This window comes from Hyla sarda, chromosome 8 (assembly GCF_029499605.1).
Source record: "Hyla sarda isolate aHylSar1 chromosome 8, aHylSar1.hap1, whole genome shotgun sequence".
NCBI lineage: Eukaryota > Metazoa > Chordata > Amphibia > Anura > Hylidae > Hyla > Hyla sarda.
This window is the reverse complement of record NC_079196.1, coordinates 126,327,868-126,346,124: the sequence shown is the minus strand read 5'-3', so window position 1 is coordinate 126,346,124 and position 18,257 is coordinate 126,327,868. Positions and strand designations below refer to the sequence as shown.

The window sequence follows — 18,257 nt, the reverse complement described above, 5'->3', positions numbered from 1 at the left end:
TGGAAGGATTAAGATTTTTTTAATAGAAGTAATTTACAAATCTGTTTAACTTTCTGGAGCCAGTTGATATATAAAAAAAAGTTTTTACCTGGAATACCCCTTTAATAGTTCCAGTTCCTCCATCTTATTATTGAAGCTTCTGGCATTAGTATACGTGCACTTCATGTTTTCTTTTCTATTTTCTTTCCTCTGATCACTTATGACTGTTCTAACCTTTCTCTCTGCTCCAGCCCCAGTGTTATTACCTATACCCAGATCTCTATCTACACTATCTTCCCCTTCAATATTGTAGTTTCCCTCCCCCCAAGTCCCAAGTTTAAACACTCCTCCACTCTTCTGGTCATCTTCTCCCTGAGCACAGCTGCACACTCCCCATTGAGGTGCAGCCCATACCTACGATAGAGCCTGTATCCAACAGTGAAATCGTCCCAGTTCTCCATGAACCCAAACCCCTCATTTCTACATCAGTTTCTGAGCCACTTTGTTTCCTCCCTATTCTCCCGCTGCCTCACTGGTGTGGCACGTGGTATAGGCAATATTTTTGAAAATACTACCTTGGAGGTCCTGGCCTTAAGCTTGTTGCCCAAATCCCTGAAATCATTTTTAAGGGCACTTCACCTACCTCTTACTTTGTCATTGGTGCCAATCTATACCATGACCGCTGATCTGTCCACCTGATCTGCTACTTCCAACCAGGCCTGGGCCACCTGGCTGGTAATCTTAAAAAATGAATTTGTCAATAAAACAGGTGTACGTATGTTACTACAACTTCCTCCACTAAACCACTATGCCATGACAGCTGCTCCTTCTGGTGGAAAAAATATATTTTGTCCCTGTTTGGCACACATACTAGATTTTGCTGTCAAAAATTCCTGGTCCCTACTTGCATGGGTCACAGTAATGGGAACAGCTTTAAGGAACCTATTACTTTTAGACAGGTCTGGGTTGCCGGGTTGTCAAAATTAGAAGAAAAAAAATTGTCTCTGTTTGGCACATGTGCTAGATCTTGCTGGTCAAGCCTGGGTCGCCTGGCTGGCAAAATTAGAAGAAAAATCTGTGCCAAGTACCACTGATTAGACAGTACTGCTACTACCCAGCTGCACGCTAGCTACTACTAGTAACATCAGTCCACCACCTCCTGCTGTCCACTGATGCTAGTAACACCAGCCTGCCATATCCTGCTGCTGGCTACTGACAGTCCACCAATTCTGTAGTTACTCCCAAAAAGGGATTATATTTTGAATGGCTGAAGAAATATGTGCCATCTTCCCTTGTCACCTTGACTAAAAACCTCTTGCTACTCCCAAAAAGGGATAATTTTTTGAACGGCTGGAGAAAGCTATGCCATCTTCTTCGCTTGGCAGACTAAAATGCTCTTGCTACTACCAAAAATGGATAATTTTTGGAACACTTGGAAAAAGCCACTGCGGCTTTAGTTACCTCCGCATGCATTTTAAGAATGGCAGATGTCTCCCATCAACCAGGGATACTTGAAACCGCTTTATTAAAGTGTGAATAAGCCTCAAAAATCCACCAGCACATTCAAGAAGCTGTTAGTTGCCATGGGTTATCACATGTTGCCATAACTTAAAAACACTTAAAAACGACTTCAGTCTACTAAAACCTTAACAACACTTAAAAAGAACTTGAATACATACTTGTTGTTATTGTGTTAGAGTTACTTTAAAGCAAATGAATCTGAGAAAATATTTGAAAAGTCAAAATAGATGTTATGCTTTAATTAAGAATATACACTGCTACATCTTAATATTTTTGTTATTTTCTAATGCAAGGAATATTTATGAGGAACCATAAAATAAAAACAGTATGTGCTATTCTGAAACTCTAGTTGATAAAATAATATGTCTTATGAGTTTCATGGTTAATACTGTGTATAGCTAATAATATGCAGAATTTGAATATGAAATCTATGTATATGTTTGATGGACTATTTTATGTACAAAGAAATTACTTAATAATTTGTTATTTTAGAATTTAGAGTTGATCTTTGCATGCACCTGTATAACTCCTTAAGGACCAAGGGCGTACAGGTACGCCTTTGCTCCCTGGCACTTAAGGACCAAAGGCGTACCTGTACGCCCGTGGCAATTTTGGTCACCGCCGTGGGCAGGGCGGGGACCGGCCCCGGGGTGACTGCTGATATCTATCAGCAGGCACCCCGTGCAAATGCCCAGGGGGGTCCTGAGATTGCCGCAAATCGCTGGCGAATTCACACCAGCGATTTGCGGCGATTCCGGGTCATATGGGTCTCTGGTGACCCGGAAAATAAGGGGGATCGGGGTTCTCCAAGACACCCATGATCCCCCTGAAGGGATAGGAGTGAGACACCCCTCCTATCCCTGTTATTGGTCGTTCAGAAGCGACGGCCAATAGCAGATCGGGGGCGGGCGGGTTAACGTTCGGTTCCCCCGTTCTGCCCACCCACAGTAGGCCGGGCAGAACAGGGAAACCGATGGAGACCGGCGCTGAAGTCAACTTACCTATCGGCGACAGCGGGCAGCAATCGGCGGCGGTCATCGGCAGCAGCAGAGGACAGCGATACTGCTCCCTGGATCCTACGGAAGCTGGTGATGTTATGCCGAGCGCTCCGGGTCCCCGCTCCTCCCCGGAGCACTCGCAGCGTTTACCTGCTCGCAGCGCCCCGGTCAGACCCGCTGACCGGGAGCCCTGCGATAGTGTCCCTAGCAGGGATGCGATCCACAATGCCGGACGCGCCCGTTCGCGGTTCGCATACCAGCCCGCTTACCAGACCTGTTCCCCATCTGTACAGTCCCGGCGCGCGCGGCCCCACTCCCTAGGGCGCGCGCGCGCGCCGGATCTCTGCGATTTAAAGGGCTAGTGCGCCGCTGATTGGCGCCTGGTCCAAATTAGTGTAATCACCTGTGCACCTCTGTATATAACCTCACTTCCCCTTCCCTTCCTTGCCGGATCTTGTTGCCATTGTGCCAGTGAAAGCGTTCCTTGTATTTCCCAAGCCAGTGTTCCAGACCTCCTGCCGTTGCCCCTGACTACGATCCTTGCTGCCTGCCCTGCCCTTCTGCTACGTCCGACCTTGCTCTTGCCTAATCCCTTGTACCGCGCCTATCTCAGCAGTCAGTCGGGGTTGAGTCGCTATCGGGTGGAACGACCTGGGGATTACCTGCTGCAGCAAGTCCATCCCGCTTTGCGGCGGGCGATGAATACCAGTAACCCCTTAGACTCCGTTCCCCTGGTACGGCCCACGTCATCACCCCACTGACACAGAGGATCCACCACCAGTATCCTCACAGTACCCGGATCCTGACAGGTGAGATGCCTAGAAACATCTGGAGAGCTACAGTTTGAAGACCACTATACAGTGGGCTCTAAACTGTAGCCCTCCAGATGTTACATAGTTACATAGTTAGTACGGTTGAAAAAAGACATACGTTCCATCAAGTTCAAACAAGGAAATGAAGGGTAGGGGTGTGACGCGATATTGGGGAAGGGATGGGATTTTATATTTCTTCATAAGCATTAATGTTATTTTGTTCCAGGAATGTATCTAACCCTGTTTTAAAGCTGTTAATTTTTCCTGCTGTGACCAGTTCCTGAGGTAGACTGTTCCATAAGTTCACAGTTCTTATGGTAAAGAAGGCGTGTCGCCCCTTGAGACTAAACATTTTCTTCTACAACTCCGAGCATGCCCAGACAGCTGTTTGCTGTTTGGGCATGCTGGGATTTCTAGTTTTGCAACAGATGGAGGGTCACAATTTGGAGATCACTGTGCAGTGGTCTCTAAACTGTGGCCCTCTGGATCTTGCAAAAATACTACTCCCAGCATGCCCAGACAGCTGTTTGCTGTTTGGGTATGCTGGGGTTTATAGTTTGGCAACATCTGGAGGGCCACAGTTTGGAGATCACTGTGCAGTGGTCTCTAAACTGTAGCCCTCCAGATGTTGCAAAACTGCAAATCCCAGCATGCTCAAACAGCAAACAGCTGTCTCGGCATGCTGGGAGTTGTAGTTGTGTACTTCCAGCTGTTGCACAACTACATCTCACCGCAAGCCTTTCAGCGATCAGTACATGCTGGGAGTTGTAGTTTTGCAACAGCTGGAGGCACACTGGTTGGAAAATACTGAGTTAGGTAACAGAACCTAACTGAAGGTTTTCCAACCAGTGTGCCTCCAGTTGTTGCAGAAGTACAACTCCCAGCATGCACGGTCTGTCAGTACATACTGGGAGTTGCAGTTTTGAAACAGCTGAAGGTTCCCCCCCCCCATGTTAATGTATAGGGTACATTCACACGGGTGGGTTTACAGTGAGTGCTTCAAGTTTGAGCTGCGGCCAATTTTTTCCGCAGCGCAAACTCCTAGCGCGAAACTCACCATAAACACCCGCCAGTGCGAATGTACCCTAAAAATACTACACTGCACTAACACATAATAAAGGGTAAAACACTACATATACACCCCTTACACTGCCCCCTCCAATAAAAAGGAAAAACATATCATATGGCAGTGTTTCCAAAAACTAAGCCTCCAGCTGTTGCAAAACAACAACTCCCAGCATTTCCGGACAGCCACTGACTGTCCAGGCATGCTGGGAGTTTAGCAACAGCTGGAGGCACCCTGTTTGGGAATCACTGGGGTAGAATACCCGTATGTCCACCCCTATGCAATCCCTAATTTTGTCCTCAAATGTGCATGGCGCTCTTTCACTTCGGAGCCCTGTCGTATTTCAAGGAAACAGTTTAGGGCCACATATTGGGTATTTCAGTACTCGGGAGAAATTGCACTACAAATTTTACATAGAAACATAGTTCAAAAGGTTGAAAAAAGACCAGAGTCCATCAAGTTCAACCTATAACCCTAATAAGTCACTATTGAGTTGAGTTGATCCAGAGGAAGGCAAAAACCCTCATACCAGAGGTAAAAATTCCTTCCCGACTCCAATATGGCAGTCAGAATAAATCCCTGGATCAATATTCTGTCCCTATAAATCTCTATTACAGAGTTCACCAGGACCATCTCCTCTGGGAGAGAATTCCACAGTCTCACTGCTCTTACAGTAAAGAATCCCCGTCTGTGCTGGTGTAGAAACCTTCTTTCCTCTAGACGTAGAGGATGCCCCCTTGTTATAGATACAGTCCTGGGTATAAATAGATCATGGGAAAGATCTCTGTACTGTCCCCTGATATATTTACACATAGTTATTAGGTCTCCCCTAAGCCATCTTTTTTCTAAACTAAATAACCCTAATTCTGATAATCTTTCTGGGTACTGTAGTCCTCCCATTCCCCGTATTACTCTGGTTGCCTGTCTTTGGACCCTCTCCAGCTCCACTATATATTTCTTGTACACTGGTGCCCAGTACTGTACACAGTATTCTATGTGTGGTCTGACTAGTGATTTGTACAGCGGAAGAATTATTTCCTTGTCATGGGCATCTATGCCCCTATTGATGCACCCCATGATTTTATTAGACTTGGCAGCAGCTGCCCAACACTGGTCACTGCAGCTAAATGTACTGTTAACTAAGACTCCTAAGTGCTTTTCCATTTCAGTCATCCCAAGTGTTCTCCCATTTAATACATAATCCCAGCCCAGATTTTTCTTCCTCATGTGCATTACCTTACATTTATCAATGTTGAACCTCATCTGCCACTTCCCAGCCCAAACCTCCAACCTATCCAGATCCATTTGTAACAGTTCACTGTCCTCTAATGTGTTTATCGCTTTACAGAGTTTAGTATCATCTGCAAAGTTTGCTACTTTCAACCCCTGGACCCAAGACTGACCCCTGTGGTACCCCACTAGTAACAGTCACCCAATCAGAATAAGTACCATTAATAACCACCCTCTGTTTCCTACCACTGAGCCAGTTACTTACCCACTTCCACACCATCTCCCCCAGCCCAAAACTTCTCATTTTATGCACCAACCTTTTATGTGGAACCGTATCAAATGCTTTGGAAAAATCCAGATATACGACAACCAGCGATTGCCCCTGGTCCAGTCTGGAGCTCACCTCCTAGTAAAAGCTGATCAGGTTAGTTTGACAAGACCGATCCCTCATAAATCCGTGCTGCTACAGGGTCATACATTTATTTTTATCAAGATATTCCCAAATAGCATCTCTTAGGAAACCCTCAAACAATTTACATACAACAGAGGTTAAACTAACAGGTCTATAATTCCCGGGGTCACCTTTTGACCCCTTCTTAAATATTGGCACCACATTTGCCATGCACCAGTCCTGGGGAACAGTCCCTGTCACTATAGAGTCCCTGAATATTAAAAATAGGGGTCTGTCTATTACATTACTTAATTCCTTTAGAACACGGGGGTGAATGCCATCTGGACCTGGTGATTTGTCTATTTTGATTTTTTGTAGACGACACTGTACTTCTTCCTGGGTTAGACAGGTGACCTGTACTGGGGAGTTTACCTTATCACACTGTATTTCACCTGGCATTTCATTTTCCTCAGTGAATACACTGGAGAAGAATTTGTTTAATGTATTTGCTTTTTCCTGATCCCCGTTTATAATTTCTTCCTCATCATTTTTTAAAGGGCCTACACTTTCATTTTTGACCTTTTTGCTATTTATATAGTTAAAGAACATTTTGGGTTTAGTTTTACTCTCTTTGGCAATGAGTCTTTCTGTCTCTATTTTTGCGGCTTTAATCAGTTTTTTACATATTTTTTATTTTTCTCTATAGCTTTTTAATGTTTCTTCACTGCTGTCCTGTTTTAGTAATTTAAATGCTTTATTTTTGTCATTTATTGCCCCCTTTACATTTTTATTCATCCATATTGGTTTTCTTTTATTTCTGACCCTTTTATTCCCATAAGGTATATATATCTTACAGTGAAAGTTTAAGATATATTTAAAAGTCTCCCATTTAGTGTCAGTATTGTTCTTTTTGAGGACATTATCCCATTTTATTTTGTTAAGGGCTTCTCTGAGTTGATCGAACTTTGCCTTCCTAAAGTTCATTGTTTTTATGGCCCCTCGAGAGATTCCCTTATTGAAGAACAAGTTATAATGTATTATATTATGATCACTATTTCCTAGGTGTCCATCTACTTGCACATTAATTACTCTGTCAGGTATGTTGGTTAATATTAAGTCTAGTAGGGCACCTCCTCTGGTATGGCCCTGTACCATTTGAGACAGATAATTGTCTTTAGCTATAGTCAGAAACCTGTTTCCTTTATGAGATTCACAGGTCTCCGTCTCTCAGTTTATATCAGGATAGTTAAAGTCCCCCATTATTATCACATCATTTTGATTTGCTGGCTTGTTTATTTGCCTCAATAATTGATCTTCTGGCTCTTCCATTATGTTTGGTGGCTTATAGCAAACCCCTATCCGAATTTTTTTTTATTTTTATCTCCATATATTTCTAACCATAATGACTCCACATTATCGTTTCCCTCCCAAATATCCTCCAGCAGTGCTGCCTTCAAATTGGACTTTACATAAAGACAAACTCCTCCCCCTTTCCGCTTTGTCCGATCCTTCCTGAATTGACTATAACCCTGTATGTTGACCGCCTAGTCACAGCTATCGCCCAACCAAGTCTCTGTCATACCTACTATGTCATAATCCTCCTCAGAAATTTTAAACTCCAGTTTGTTAGTTTTATTGGACAGACTTCTGGCATTAGTCAACATGCACTTCAATGGTGCATGTTTTTTTTCCTATGATGCCTATCCCTATTAACTATTCTAACCCCTCCCTCTGCTCCACCCCCAGGTACATTATTAAGTCCCCCCCCTCTATCTACACTATCTTCCCCCTCTATGTTGTAGGTTCCCTCCCCCCCAGTCCCTAGTTTAAACACTCCTCCACCCTTCTAGCCATCTTCTATCCAAGCACAGCTGCACCCTCCCCATTGAGGTGCAGCCCCTCCCTACGGTAGAGCCGGTAACCGACAGCAAAGTCGGCCCAGTTCTCCATGAACCCAAACCCCTCCTTCCTACTCCAGATTCTGAGCCACTTGTTTACCTCTCTAATCTCCCGCTGCCTCTCTGGTGTGGCTCGTGGTACAGGTAATATATCAGAAAATACTACCTTGGAGGTCCTTGCCTTAAGCTTGCAGCCTAAGTCCCTGAAATCATTTTTTAGGACACTCCACCTACCTCTTACTTTGTCATTGGTACCAATATGTACCATGACTGCTGGGTCTTCTCCAGCCCCAACCAGCAACCTGTCAACCCGATCCGCGAAGTGCCAAACTCGAGCGCCAGGAAGACATCACACTGTTTGTCGATCAAGGTCTTTGTGACAGATCGCCCTGTCGTTCCCCCTAATAATTGACTCCCCCACTACCAGTACCTGTCTGGCCTGCCCTGCACACCTCCCTCCCTCCTTACTGGAGCAGACTCCCCCCTGGCTGTCAGAGGCAGAGTCCTGCTGCAGTACCGCTAGCTCTGAAATGGCATCCCCCTCATCTGCCAACCGGGCAAACTTATTGGGGTGTGCCAGTTCAGGACTAGCCGCCCTGACACTTTCCCCTCAACCCAGTTTTCGAACTGTAACCAAGCTAACTGCCTGACTGTCCTGCACCTCCGTCCCACTATGCTCCCCCACCTCTACCCCAGTTGAGTACTTGCTCAGTGAGCAGGAGACTCCTCTCCGGGTTATCAATGCATCTCAGTGTTGCCAGTTGCTCCTTTAGATCCAGGATCTGGGCTTCCAAATGAACAACTCGCACACATCTCGCACAACAATATGCACCCTCAAACTGCTGTTCAAGGATTGCATACATTGTGCAAGATGCACACTGGACTGCATTTTCCAACATGGAGGCTTTTTCTACTTTTACCCCTTATGAAAAGGAAAAGTTGGGGGCTACACCAGCATGTTAGTGTAAAAAAAATGAAAAATTTCCAGAGTACAGAAATACCCCATATGTGGGCGTAAAATGCTCTGCGGACGCACAACAAGGCTCAGGAATCAGAGCGCACTATGTACATTTGAGGCCTAAATTGGTGATTTGCACAGGGGTGGCTGATTTTACAGCGGTTTTTACATAAACGGAAAAAATGAATACCCAGATGTGAGCCCATTTTGGAAACTACACCCCTCACGGAACATAACAAGGGGTATAGTGAGACTTTACACCCCTCAGGTGTTTAAAGAATTTTCATTAAAGTTGAATGGGAAAAAAAAAATAACTAAAATGCTGGTGCCACCCTACATTTTTCATTTTCACAAGGGAGAATAGAAAAAAAGCCCCCTGAAATTTGTAACCCCATTTCTTATGAGTAAGAACATACCCCATATGTGGATGTAAAAGTGCTCTGCGGGTGTGCTACAATGCTCAGAAGAGAAGGAGCGCCATTGGGCTTTTGGAGAGAACATTTGTCCGGAATTGAAGGCCACGTGTGTTTACAAAGCCTCCATAGCGCCAGAACAATGGAGATGGAGTTACAACATTTGGGGGGCATTTTCTTCCCATACCCTATATAAAAATGGTAATTTTGGGGGAAAAAACTGCACTTGAAAAATGTTTTTCATTTACACTGAAAAGCCGTTAAACACTTGTGGGGTGTTGAGGCTCAATGGACCCCTTGTTTCGTGCCTTGAGGGGTTTAGTTTCCAAAATGGTATGCCATGTGGTTTTTTTTCTGCTGTTCTGGCACCAAAGGCGCTTCCTAAATCTGACATGCCCCACCCCCCCAAAAAAAAAAAAACATTTCAGCAAAATTCACTCTCTAAAATCCCATTGTCGCTCCTTCCCTTCTGAGCCCTCTTATTGTGCCTGCCGAACACTTGACATACACATATGAGGTATTTCCTTACTCCAGAGAAATTGGGTTAGACATTTTTGGGGGCTTTTTCTCCTATTACCCCTTGTAAAAATTCAAAAACTGGGTCTACAAGAACATGCGAGTGTAAAAAATTAAGATTTTGTATTTTCTCCTTCACTTTGCTGCTATTTCTGGGAAACAACTAAAGGGTTAACATACATACTAAATGTCATTTTGAATACTTTGAGGGGTGCAGTTTTTATAATGGGGTCATTTGTGGGGTATTTCTAATTTGAAGGCCCTTCAAATCCACTTCAAAACTGAACTGGTCCCTGAAAAATTCAGATTTAGAAAATGTTGTGAAAAATTGGAAAATTGCTGCTGAACTTTGAAGCCCTCTGATGTCTTCCAAAAGTAAAAACATGTCAGCTTTATAATGCACACATAAAATAGACATATTGGCCGGCATTTATCATTGTAGGTGTTAATGAAGCATTTTTTTACACCTTTTTTTTTGCGCTGGTAATGTGTAGGAGCACCAAAATTATTAAATAGTCACAGAGCATTTCATAGGTTTTGTGCAGGTACACATTTTCTGAAATTTCTCTCTTCAAGAGCTAAGCTAAGTCTGGGCTGGTGTAGTTTTAGAAACTTTTCAGTGGCTTTGTGCCTTTTTTGCGCCTTTTTTACAAAAAGGTGCAGTTTATAAAACCCTTCCATATCATGTGTATTGCCAAAAGCAGTGGATTGCAACTCAAAATCAGCAGAAATGTGTATACCAAAAGGAGGCAAAAAAGCCACAAAGAAACCTTGCTTGCGCCTTTTTTGCACCTTTTCTATATACAAAAAACTGTCTAAAGACAATGATAAATGTCTGCCATTGTATATGTGAATCAATATATAATTTATTGTGGAATGTCTATTTTCCTTACAAGCAAAGAGCTTCAAAGTTAGAAAAATGCTAAATTTTAAATTTTTCATCAAATTTTTGAATTTTTCACCAAGAAATGGTGCAAGTATCGACAAAATTTTGCCACTTACATAAAGTAGAATATGTCACAAAAAACAGTCTTGGAATCAGAATGAAAAGTAAAAGCATCCCAGAGTTATTAATGCTTAAAGTGACAGTGGTCAGATGTGCAAAAATCGCTCTGGTCCTTAAAGGAGTACTCCAGCGCTTAGACATCTTATCCCCTATCCAAAGGATAGGGGATAAGATGCCTGATTGCAGGGGTCCCGCCACTGGGGACCCCTGTGATCTTGCAAACAGCACCCAGTAAAAATCAGTCCCCGGAGCATGTTTGCTCCGGGTCTGATTACCGGCGACCCCTTTAAAGAGAAAATGGGCTTGGTCCTTAAGGAGTTAAAGATGGCCACCAGAGTCAAAATGGAGACTATCTGCTTTTTTTTGACCTGGACAATACACTGTCATTTAACAAAACCTTTAACATATCATAGACAAAAGTTTTGATCAGTAGGGGTCTGGATGTTCACATCCCATTCTACCATTTGGTGGGAGACTGAACACCCAGACCCTGACCAATCAAAACTTTTGAAATGACAAAAGTTTTGTTAAATGACAGGGAAACTTTAAGTGATCTCTAAGCTCAATATATTCCAAGATGTATGATAAAAGAATATCTGCTTATCACAACAACATTTTCCCACAGTTGTGCCAAAAAATTGTGCCACATTGTGGTTTTAATTCTGGGGTATGTCTAAGCCATCTAATAGTTCGTCTGAACTTAAACTAGCCAGTCTTCTGATGCACCAGATTTATCAGTCAGCCTGAAACACAGGGATAAATATGACACATCTAAGTGTGTGCTGTTCCAGAATTAAATAGATTTAACAAATCCGGCTCACTGTGTACTGTTTCACTGTGTTTGCCTACATGTGGATACCCAGAGATTGATATGTAAAAGAAGCATTTTAAATGTGTTCTGATAGCAGGTCATTATTCTGTGTTGGTTTTTATGAGAAATTAGAATCCTTAAATAAAAGAAGTTGTAGGCACATCTGTATATATTAATTTACTTTATTTGTTGCATCACGCAAAAGAAAAATTGGAGACTTGGTATACTAAAAGCAGCTCTTTCTCACCAAACTTACCAGGTGCTGGAGCTCCAGTCTACCCCAATGCCCGATGCCTGCTTTGTTGGTGGCATTCCAAACATGCAGTGATTAAGTGCACAAGGAGCGGGATGTCACCAGTAGAGTAGTCGGAGCAGGTCATCAGGGGAAGTAAACAGAGGAACAGGGGTGGACTGGAGCACCAGCATAGGGCCAAAAAAAGTAAGTACATTCATTTTAGAATTTTACAGCCCCGAAGCCTGTAGTCTTATATTTAAATTGGAATACCTCTTAAGCTGATACCATGTACTCTCTGTTTACAGGAGAATATTGGATAGATCCAAATCAAGGATGTTCAGAAGATGCTATAAAAGTTTTCTGTAATATGGAAACTGGAGAGACTTGTATATCTGCAAATCCTTCCAAGATACCTATTAAAACTTGGTGGACTGGCAGAAGTGGAGATAATTTCAAGCCCATATGGTATGGAGTGGATATGAACAGAGGATCTCAGGTAAATTATTGAATCATGACATAATATCATATATAATATATTTTTCGTATATATAATATAACATTTTGGTTTTACTGCTAGTACCTACAAGATTCTCAAAAGGAAAAAGCCTTCTTTCATTGTTTTTAATGCAAAGTGGCACAATAACACAAGATGGGAATATTCCTTTCATATATAGTAGTTTTACATTTAGGGGAACTTTCTTATATGCTCATGATTATGATACATGTGAATTTTTATAGTGTGTGCAAAATAATAAGTGTTAACATTCATAATCATATTTTATGACTTCTTTGTTTTTCATTTTGTCAACTTATGTCTGTCTATTTTATTTTCTAGTTTGTCTACGGGGAAAGTGATTCGCCAAATACAGCTGTGACTCAAATGACCTTTTTGCGTCTTTTATCAAAAGAGGCTTCACAAAATATTACTTATTATTGTAAAAATGCAGTGGGATACTTAGATGAAAGAAATCAGAATTTAAAGAAAGCCGTAATACTCAAAGGTGCTAATGATCTTGATATTAGAGCAGAAGGAAACAGCCGCTTCAGGTACACAGTTTTGGAAGACACTTGTTCGGTAAGTGCATGCATGCAAGATCCGTATTTTAAGGAAAAAGGAAATGTATAGACAATGAAAAAAAGTTAATGCATCAGTTGCAGGGTGGCAAAAGGAAAATGTGTAACCTGTATTATTTATAACAATGCAATCTAATTATTAATTGAGGTGTTTTATGTTTCCAGCTTATGGCCTGCACTAGACAACCGGACCATGTGCATGAATAATGTATGGGGCTGTAGGCACTATTGTTCCTCCGTATAGTGCAACATGTGGTGACACAGTACAGAGATATTCTGCCCTAGAAGCAATGTTTCTATGGAAGTTTATCTCCATAATATGGCATCCAATTAATCTTACACTTCTGTTTTATACTAATGGAAAGCAATAGTAAAAAAAAAAAAAGATAACTCTGTCTTCTTAAGAAATCATAGGTATAGCAAGATGTTTCAGTAGGGCCCCATAGGGCCTATGGTCTACCTAATCTGCCATACTTACATGTTTTTAGTAGTGGCAGATTAGGTAGGCCCTGAGCTGTTCCCCAAATTTAGCCCCCCTCCTCCTTTGCCACTGCTACTCTACCACGCAGCATCTATAGATAACACTACCTTTGTGTACTAGCAGGTTTACTGCTAGTTAAACATTAAAAACTTTTTGTACTTGTACTAAGAAATTAAAAAAACTGGTTGTGCATATCCTTTACAGTATTTCAAAGGGTTTTGTCCATATAATATATTTATTAATGACCTTGCAAAGGGGTTGAATAGTAAAGTAGCAATTTTTGCAGATGACACTAAACTCTGTAAAGTGGTAAACACATTAGAGGACAGTGAACTGTTACAAATGGATCTGGATAGGTTGGAGGTTTGGGCTGGGAAGTGGCAGATGAGGTTCAACACTGATAAATGTAATGTGTTGGGCAGCTGCTGCCAAGGCTAATAAAATCATGGGGTGCATCAATAGGGGCATAGATGCCCACGACAAGGAAATAATTCTACCGCTGTACAAATCACTAGTCAGACCACACATGGAACACTGTGTACAGTACTGGGCACCAGTGAACAAGAAAGATATAGTGGAGCTGGAGAGGGTTCAAAGACGGGCAACCAGAGTAATACGGGGACTGGGAGGACTACAGTACCAAGAAAGATTATCAGAATTAGGGTTATTTAGTTTAGAAAAAAGAAGGCTTAGGGGAGACCTAACAACTATGTATAAATATATCAGGGGAAAGTACAGAGATCTTTCCCATGATCTATTTATACCCAGGACTGTATCTATAACAAGGGGGCATCCTCTTCATCTAGAGGAAAGAAGGTTCCTACACCAGCACAGATGGGGGTTCAATACTGTGAGAGCAGTGAGTCTGTGGAATTCTCTCCCGGAGGAGGTGGCCATGGTGAACTCTGTAATAGACTTCAAAAAGGGGCTGGATGGAGAGTTATAACATTACAGCTTATGTATACTAGATTTATAGGGACAGAACGTTGATCCAGGGATTTATTCTGACTGCCATATTGGAGTTGGGAAGGAATTTTTACATCTAGTATGAGGGGTTTTTGCCTTCCTCTGGATCAACTCAACTCAATAGGGACTTATTAGGGTTATAGGTTGAACTTGATGGACTCTGGTCTCTTTTCAACCTTATGAACTATGTTACTATGTACTAACGTCTGACATAAGCCTATTATCGCTGATAGTAATAGACTGTGTAGGAATTTAATATTCAATTATTCTGGGGCAAATATATCTTGGTTGCTGCAGATTTTGCTGCTGAGACATCTTTGAACCCTCAATACTGCAACACAAATAAATTCCATGTCCTAGACCATATCCCAGCTAAAGTTTATTGTAATATGATCTCACTGTTAATATGCCCGTGTGATCAGCAACAGGATGCCAGCAGTAATATTTAGCAAACACCCTGTCTCAAAGTTTTGGGATTGCAGATAAGTCTGATCATGGCAGTTTAAATCACTAGATGCCATGGTTGAAAATAATTGTGACCGTTATAGGCTCATCCATCAGCACCTTACAGTATGCTGAGTATACCAAATAAATATGCACATGGTCAGATAATAACATTGTGATGTCCCCTAGAAGGATAAAGGAAAAATTGAAATAAAGTAAAATATTGTAACCCCCCCCCCCCCACACACACACACACTTAAAACACACCTATATCGTTTTGCTGCATGATGACCTGGGCAAAAAAATTTAACATGTTACCTAAAGTGGTTATCCAGGTATATAACATTTTGAAAAGTTTGTGTTGGCCACTATAAAAATGAAAAAATAAATAAATAAAAAAAGAGTCGTTTGCAGCTTCCACTGTGATGCAGTAGGAAGCAGAGCAAGGAGCAGAGGATAGGGTGATATCACAGTGGGAGATGCTGGGAATGATTGGTTGGTAGAAGTTTTGGTGTTTATACCCCTACCAAACTCTAGATACTGTTGGAAAAAGCATTCAGCTGTGCACTTCTCACCCTGGCTCCCTGTGATTTCTGTCTTGCTGCATCAGACAAGTGCCAATATAAGTCTATGGGGCTCGTCTCATGCAGTGAGATGGAAAGAGTCACTTTAATCCTTATGCAAACAAGATAGGTAAATGGCAAAAAATACATGTGTTATTTTTTTGTGAGTTGACAGATTCCTATTTGCCTCTCTTTTCAGAAGCGCAGTGGGAGCGTTGGCAAAACTGTGTTTGAGTACAGGACCCAGAATGTGAAACGTTTACCCATTATTGATATTGCTCCTGTGGATGTTGGAGGTGCAGACCAAGAGTTTGGAGTTGACATTGGGCCAGTTTGCTTTTTGTAAATCACACAAGGAAACAACAAACAAAGGAACTTAAACTGACTGAAGTTATCCTGTGACTCTTGAAAACTAAAGCTGGCTTTGCACCAGCACTGTACATACAGTGATCCGTTAGTTTCCTTTTTTTTTTTACTAACTTCTTGGCCTTTCTTCAAAATATTTATTTTCCATTTTTAAGTCATCTTAAGAGCATAAATATAATGAATGAATCAATACTTTTCATAGAGTTCACTATATCTGCTCTTCTCAGAATAAATCAACCAAATTGAGAAATGTAGGGTCATAATAATTGTGGTTCCCTGTGTATGCCAAGTGCCTTAAAGGTTTAAAACAACAGCTTTTTCCTGTTTGATGAACTTCGTCTTTAGAACATTGTGGGAATAATACATCAAGCTTTCTAAATTTGTCATGGTTACTTTTAGCATTATGATATAAGCTAAAGTGACAAAAATGTAGTTCTAAAAGTAGATAATTTATGTGGATTGACTTATTATATTCAGTTTAAATTACAGCTTGAAACTTTTTTACTTAAGTGCCATTGGCTGTATATATTGACTACAGATTGGTAAATAAAAGTTTGATACTGAGTTCAGATTCTAAGCTACATAAATGTATCCATAAACACCTGTATTGTTGGTGAAAAGTTTACAAACTTCCAAAGCTTGATGGATTTCCGATTTTGATCCTATTTTAAGTTGACTGTTATTTTACAGATTTTTTTTTTATATGAATTATTTTTAGATGTTCTTTGGACTACAAAGAGCATAAGACAAAATATTTATTTACAAGGTATAAAGACAATATATGGTTTGTTGTTTTTAAGTCTTAATTACATCAGTAGCATGTAACAAACTGCATTGCTCACAAGGATCAGTTACTGTTATTTAGTGGATTACAATATTTTCATTTTTTACCCACAAATTGTCAAGTGCAAAATGATTCAAAGTTTCTTAGCATAAGCTACCTCATCTCTTGATGCTGGGATGCATATACAATAGTTGAATTCTTGTTTGATATTAAAAGGTGCTATGCTTTTGTTGTTCTTCAGAGAAGGGGGAGAGTCAGTATACATTTTGATGGTGCTAAATTCTTTTTGTAAAAACCTGAATAAATAAAAATTGACAGCTGCCCATATATTATTTATAAGTGGGCTTAGTGCGCTTTTTAATGCATACAAAACTCAACATAACTATATATATATATATATATATATATATATATATATTCATCTTTGGCTGCTTAGCAGTGATCAGTGACAAACACTGCATTTAAAAGGAAGTAAACCATTAGCAATAACCATGTATATTTGCAAATATTTTATTTACTTCTTATTTCTTGCTGCGTGTGGAATAAAAAAAAAAAAAAGAATAGAGAAAAAAATACAGTCCACAATTTATTAAACTGTAGACATAGCTTGGTGTCACTTTTATTGTGGTAGGGTAGTGTTTAAAGCAGATTGTGCTGGTTATTTCTTTAATGCAATGTAAATAGGCGCTTCGAAACATAAAAGCATATGCCTCCCTTATCTCGTTAGGCTGTTTTCAAACTGTGCCATTTTCCATGTTTTTGATTCTGTTCTCCTGCTATTTTACCGTGAAATTTTATTTACAGCAATGTGCACAATCTCTGTAAAATACCACAAATTTTTTTTTGCTGCAGTTGCTGCAATTTAGCCCAAATCATTGGTAAAATCAGCAACCTGTGAACACAGCCTTATAAATAATACATAATGGTTGCATTTGGTGTTTTAAATTCAAACATATGAGTAGCATTCAGGGAAAGTTTAGGTAAAAATCAGCTTTGGGGTAAATGCAATAAGTATTGAATTGAGATTTTTGTTTAATAAAATTTAAAGCAATTTCATAATAGTTGATGCACATTGTTACTTTGCAAGGGACCCACACTTTAAATCGGTTAATCTGTCACATTTATTCACAAGGGACGTTTCCTTTTACTATATGACAAAAATTAAAGGGGTAATCCACCATATGGGGATTTTCATACGTACCTGGCAGGCAGTAATGGACATGCTTAGGAAGGATCTGCGCTTGTCTTGGGGCTAAATGGCTATGTTGTGAGATTACCATAACACTGTGACTAGCTTTTTGTGAACTTGTATTTCCTGACTTTTCTTTTTTTGACTACAAATCCCACAATTCCATTTTCCTCCCTCTTACACATCAGCCACCCCACCCATTGAAACATAAATGAGCTGCATCCATTAAAAGACCTGTTGCATTAGTTGCAGATTGATCTCTCTCCCACCAAGCGATCGCTCCACCCATTGATAACAGCAACCTCCAAATACTCCCAAGGGTCTTCAATAGGCGCAGAAAGGATGAGGGGTGATAGATGTATAGATGATAGCATTTATTTGCAGAACAACGCGTTTCGACGCCAGGACGGGCGTCTGTCTCAAGTTCATGGCAAATGTTAACAAAGGAACATATTTATACAAAAAACAGACAAAAAGGTAATCAACTCACAATGGGTGGTCACTCCGTCTGTGCCAAACCGGATGTGGTAATCAGAATCACGGCGCATAGACGGAA

General features: G+C 41.0%; 1 protein-coding gene across 1 annotated transcript in view; it reads left to right on the top strand.

Annotated features, from left to right (window-relative positions):
- COL5A2 (collagen type V alpha 2 chain) overlaps nt 1–17,932 on the top strand; it is a 186,072-nt gene extending 168,140 nt beyond the window's left edge. The window contains exons 52-54 of the mRNA XM_056534314.1: nt 12,140–12,330; nt 12,670–12,909; nt 15,562–17,932. Coding sequence (XP_056390289.1) covers nt 12,140–12,330; nt 12,670–12,909; nt 15,562–15,708 — 578 coding nt within the window. The 3' untranslated portion in view covers nt 15,709–17,932. The remainder of the gene's footprint in view (nt 1–12,139; nt 12,331–12,669; nt 12,910–15,561) is intronic.
- Nucleotides 17,933–18,257: the final 325 nt, after the last annotated feature.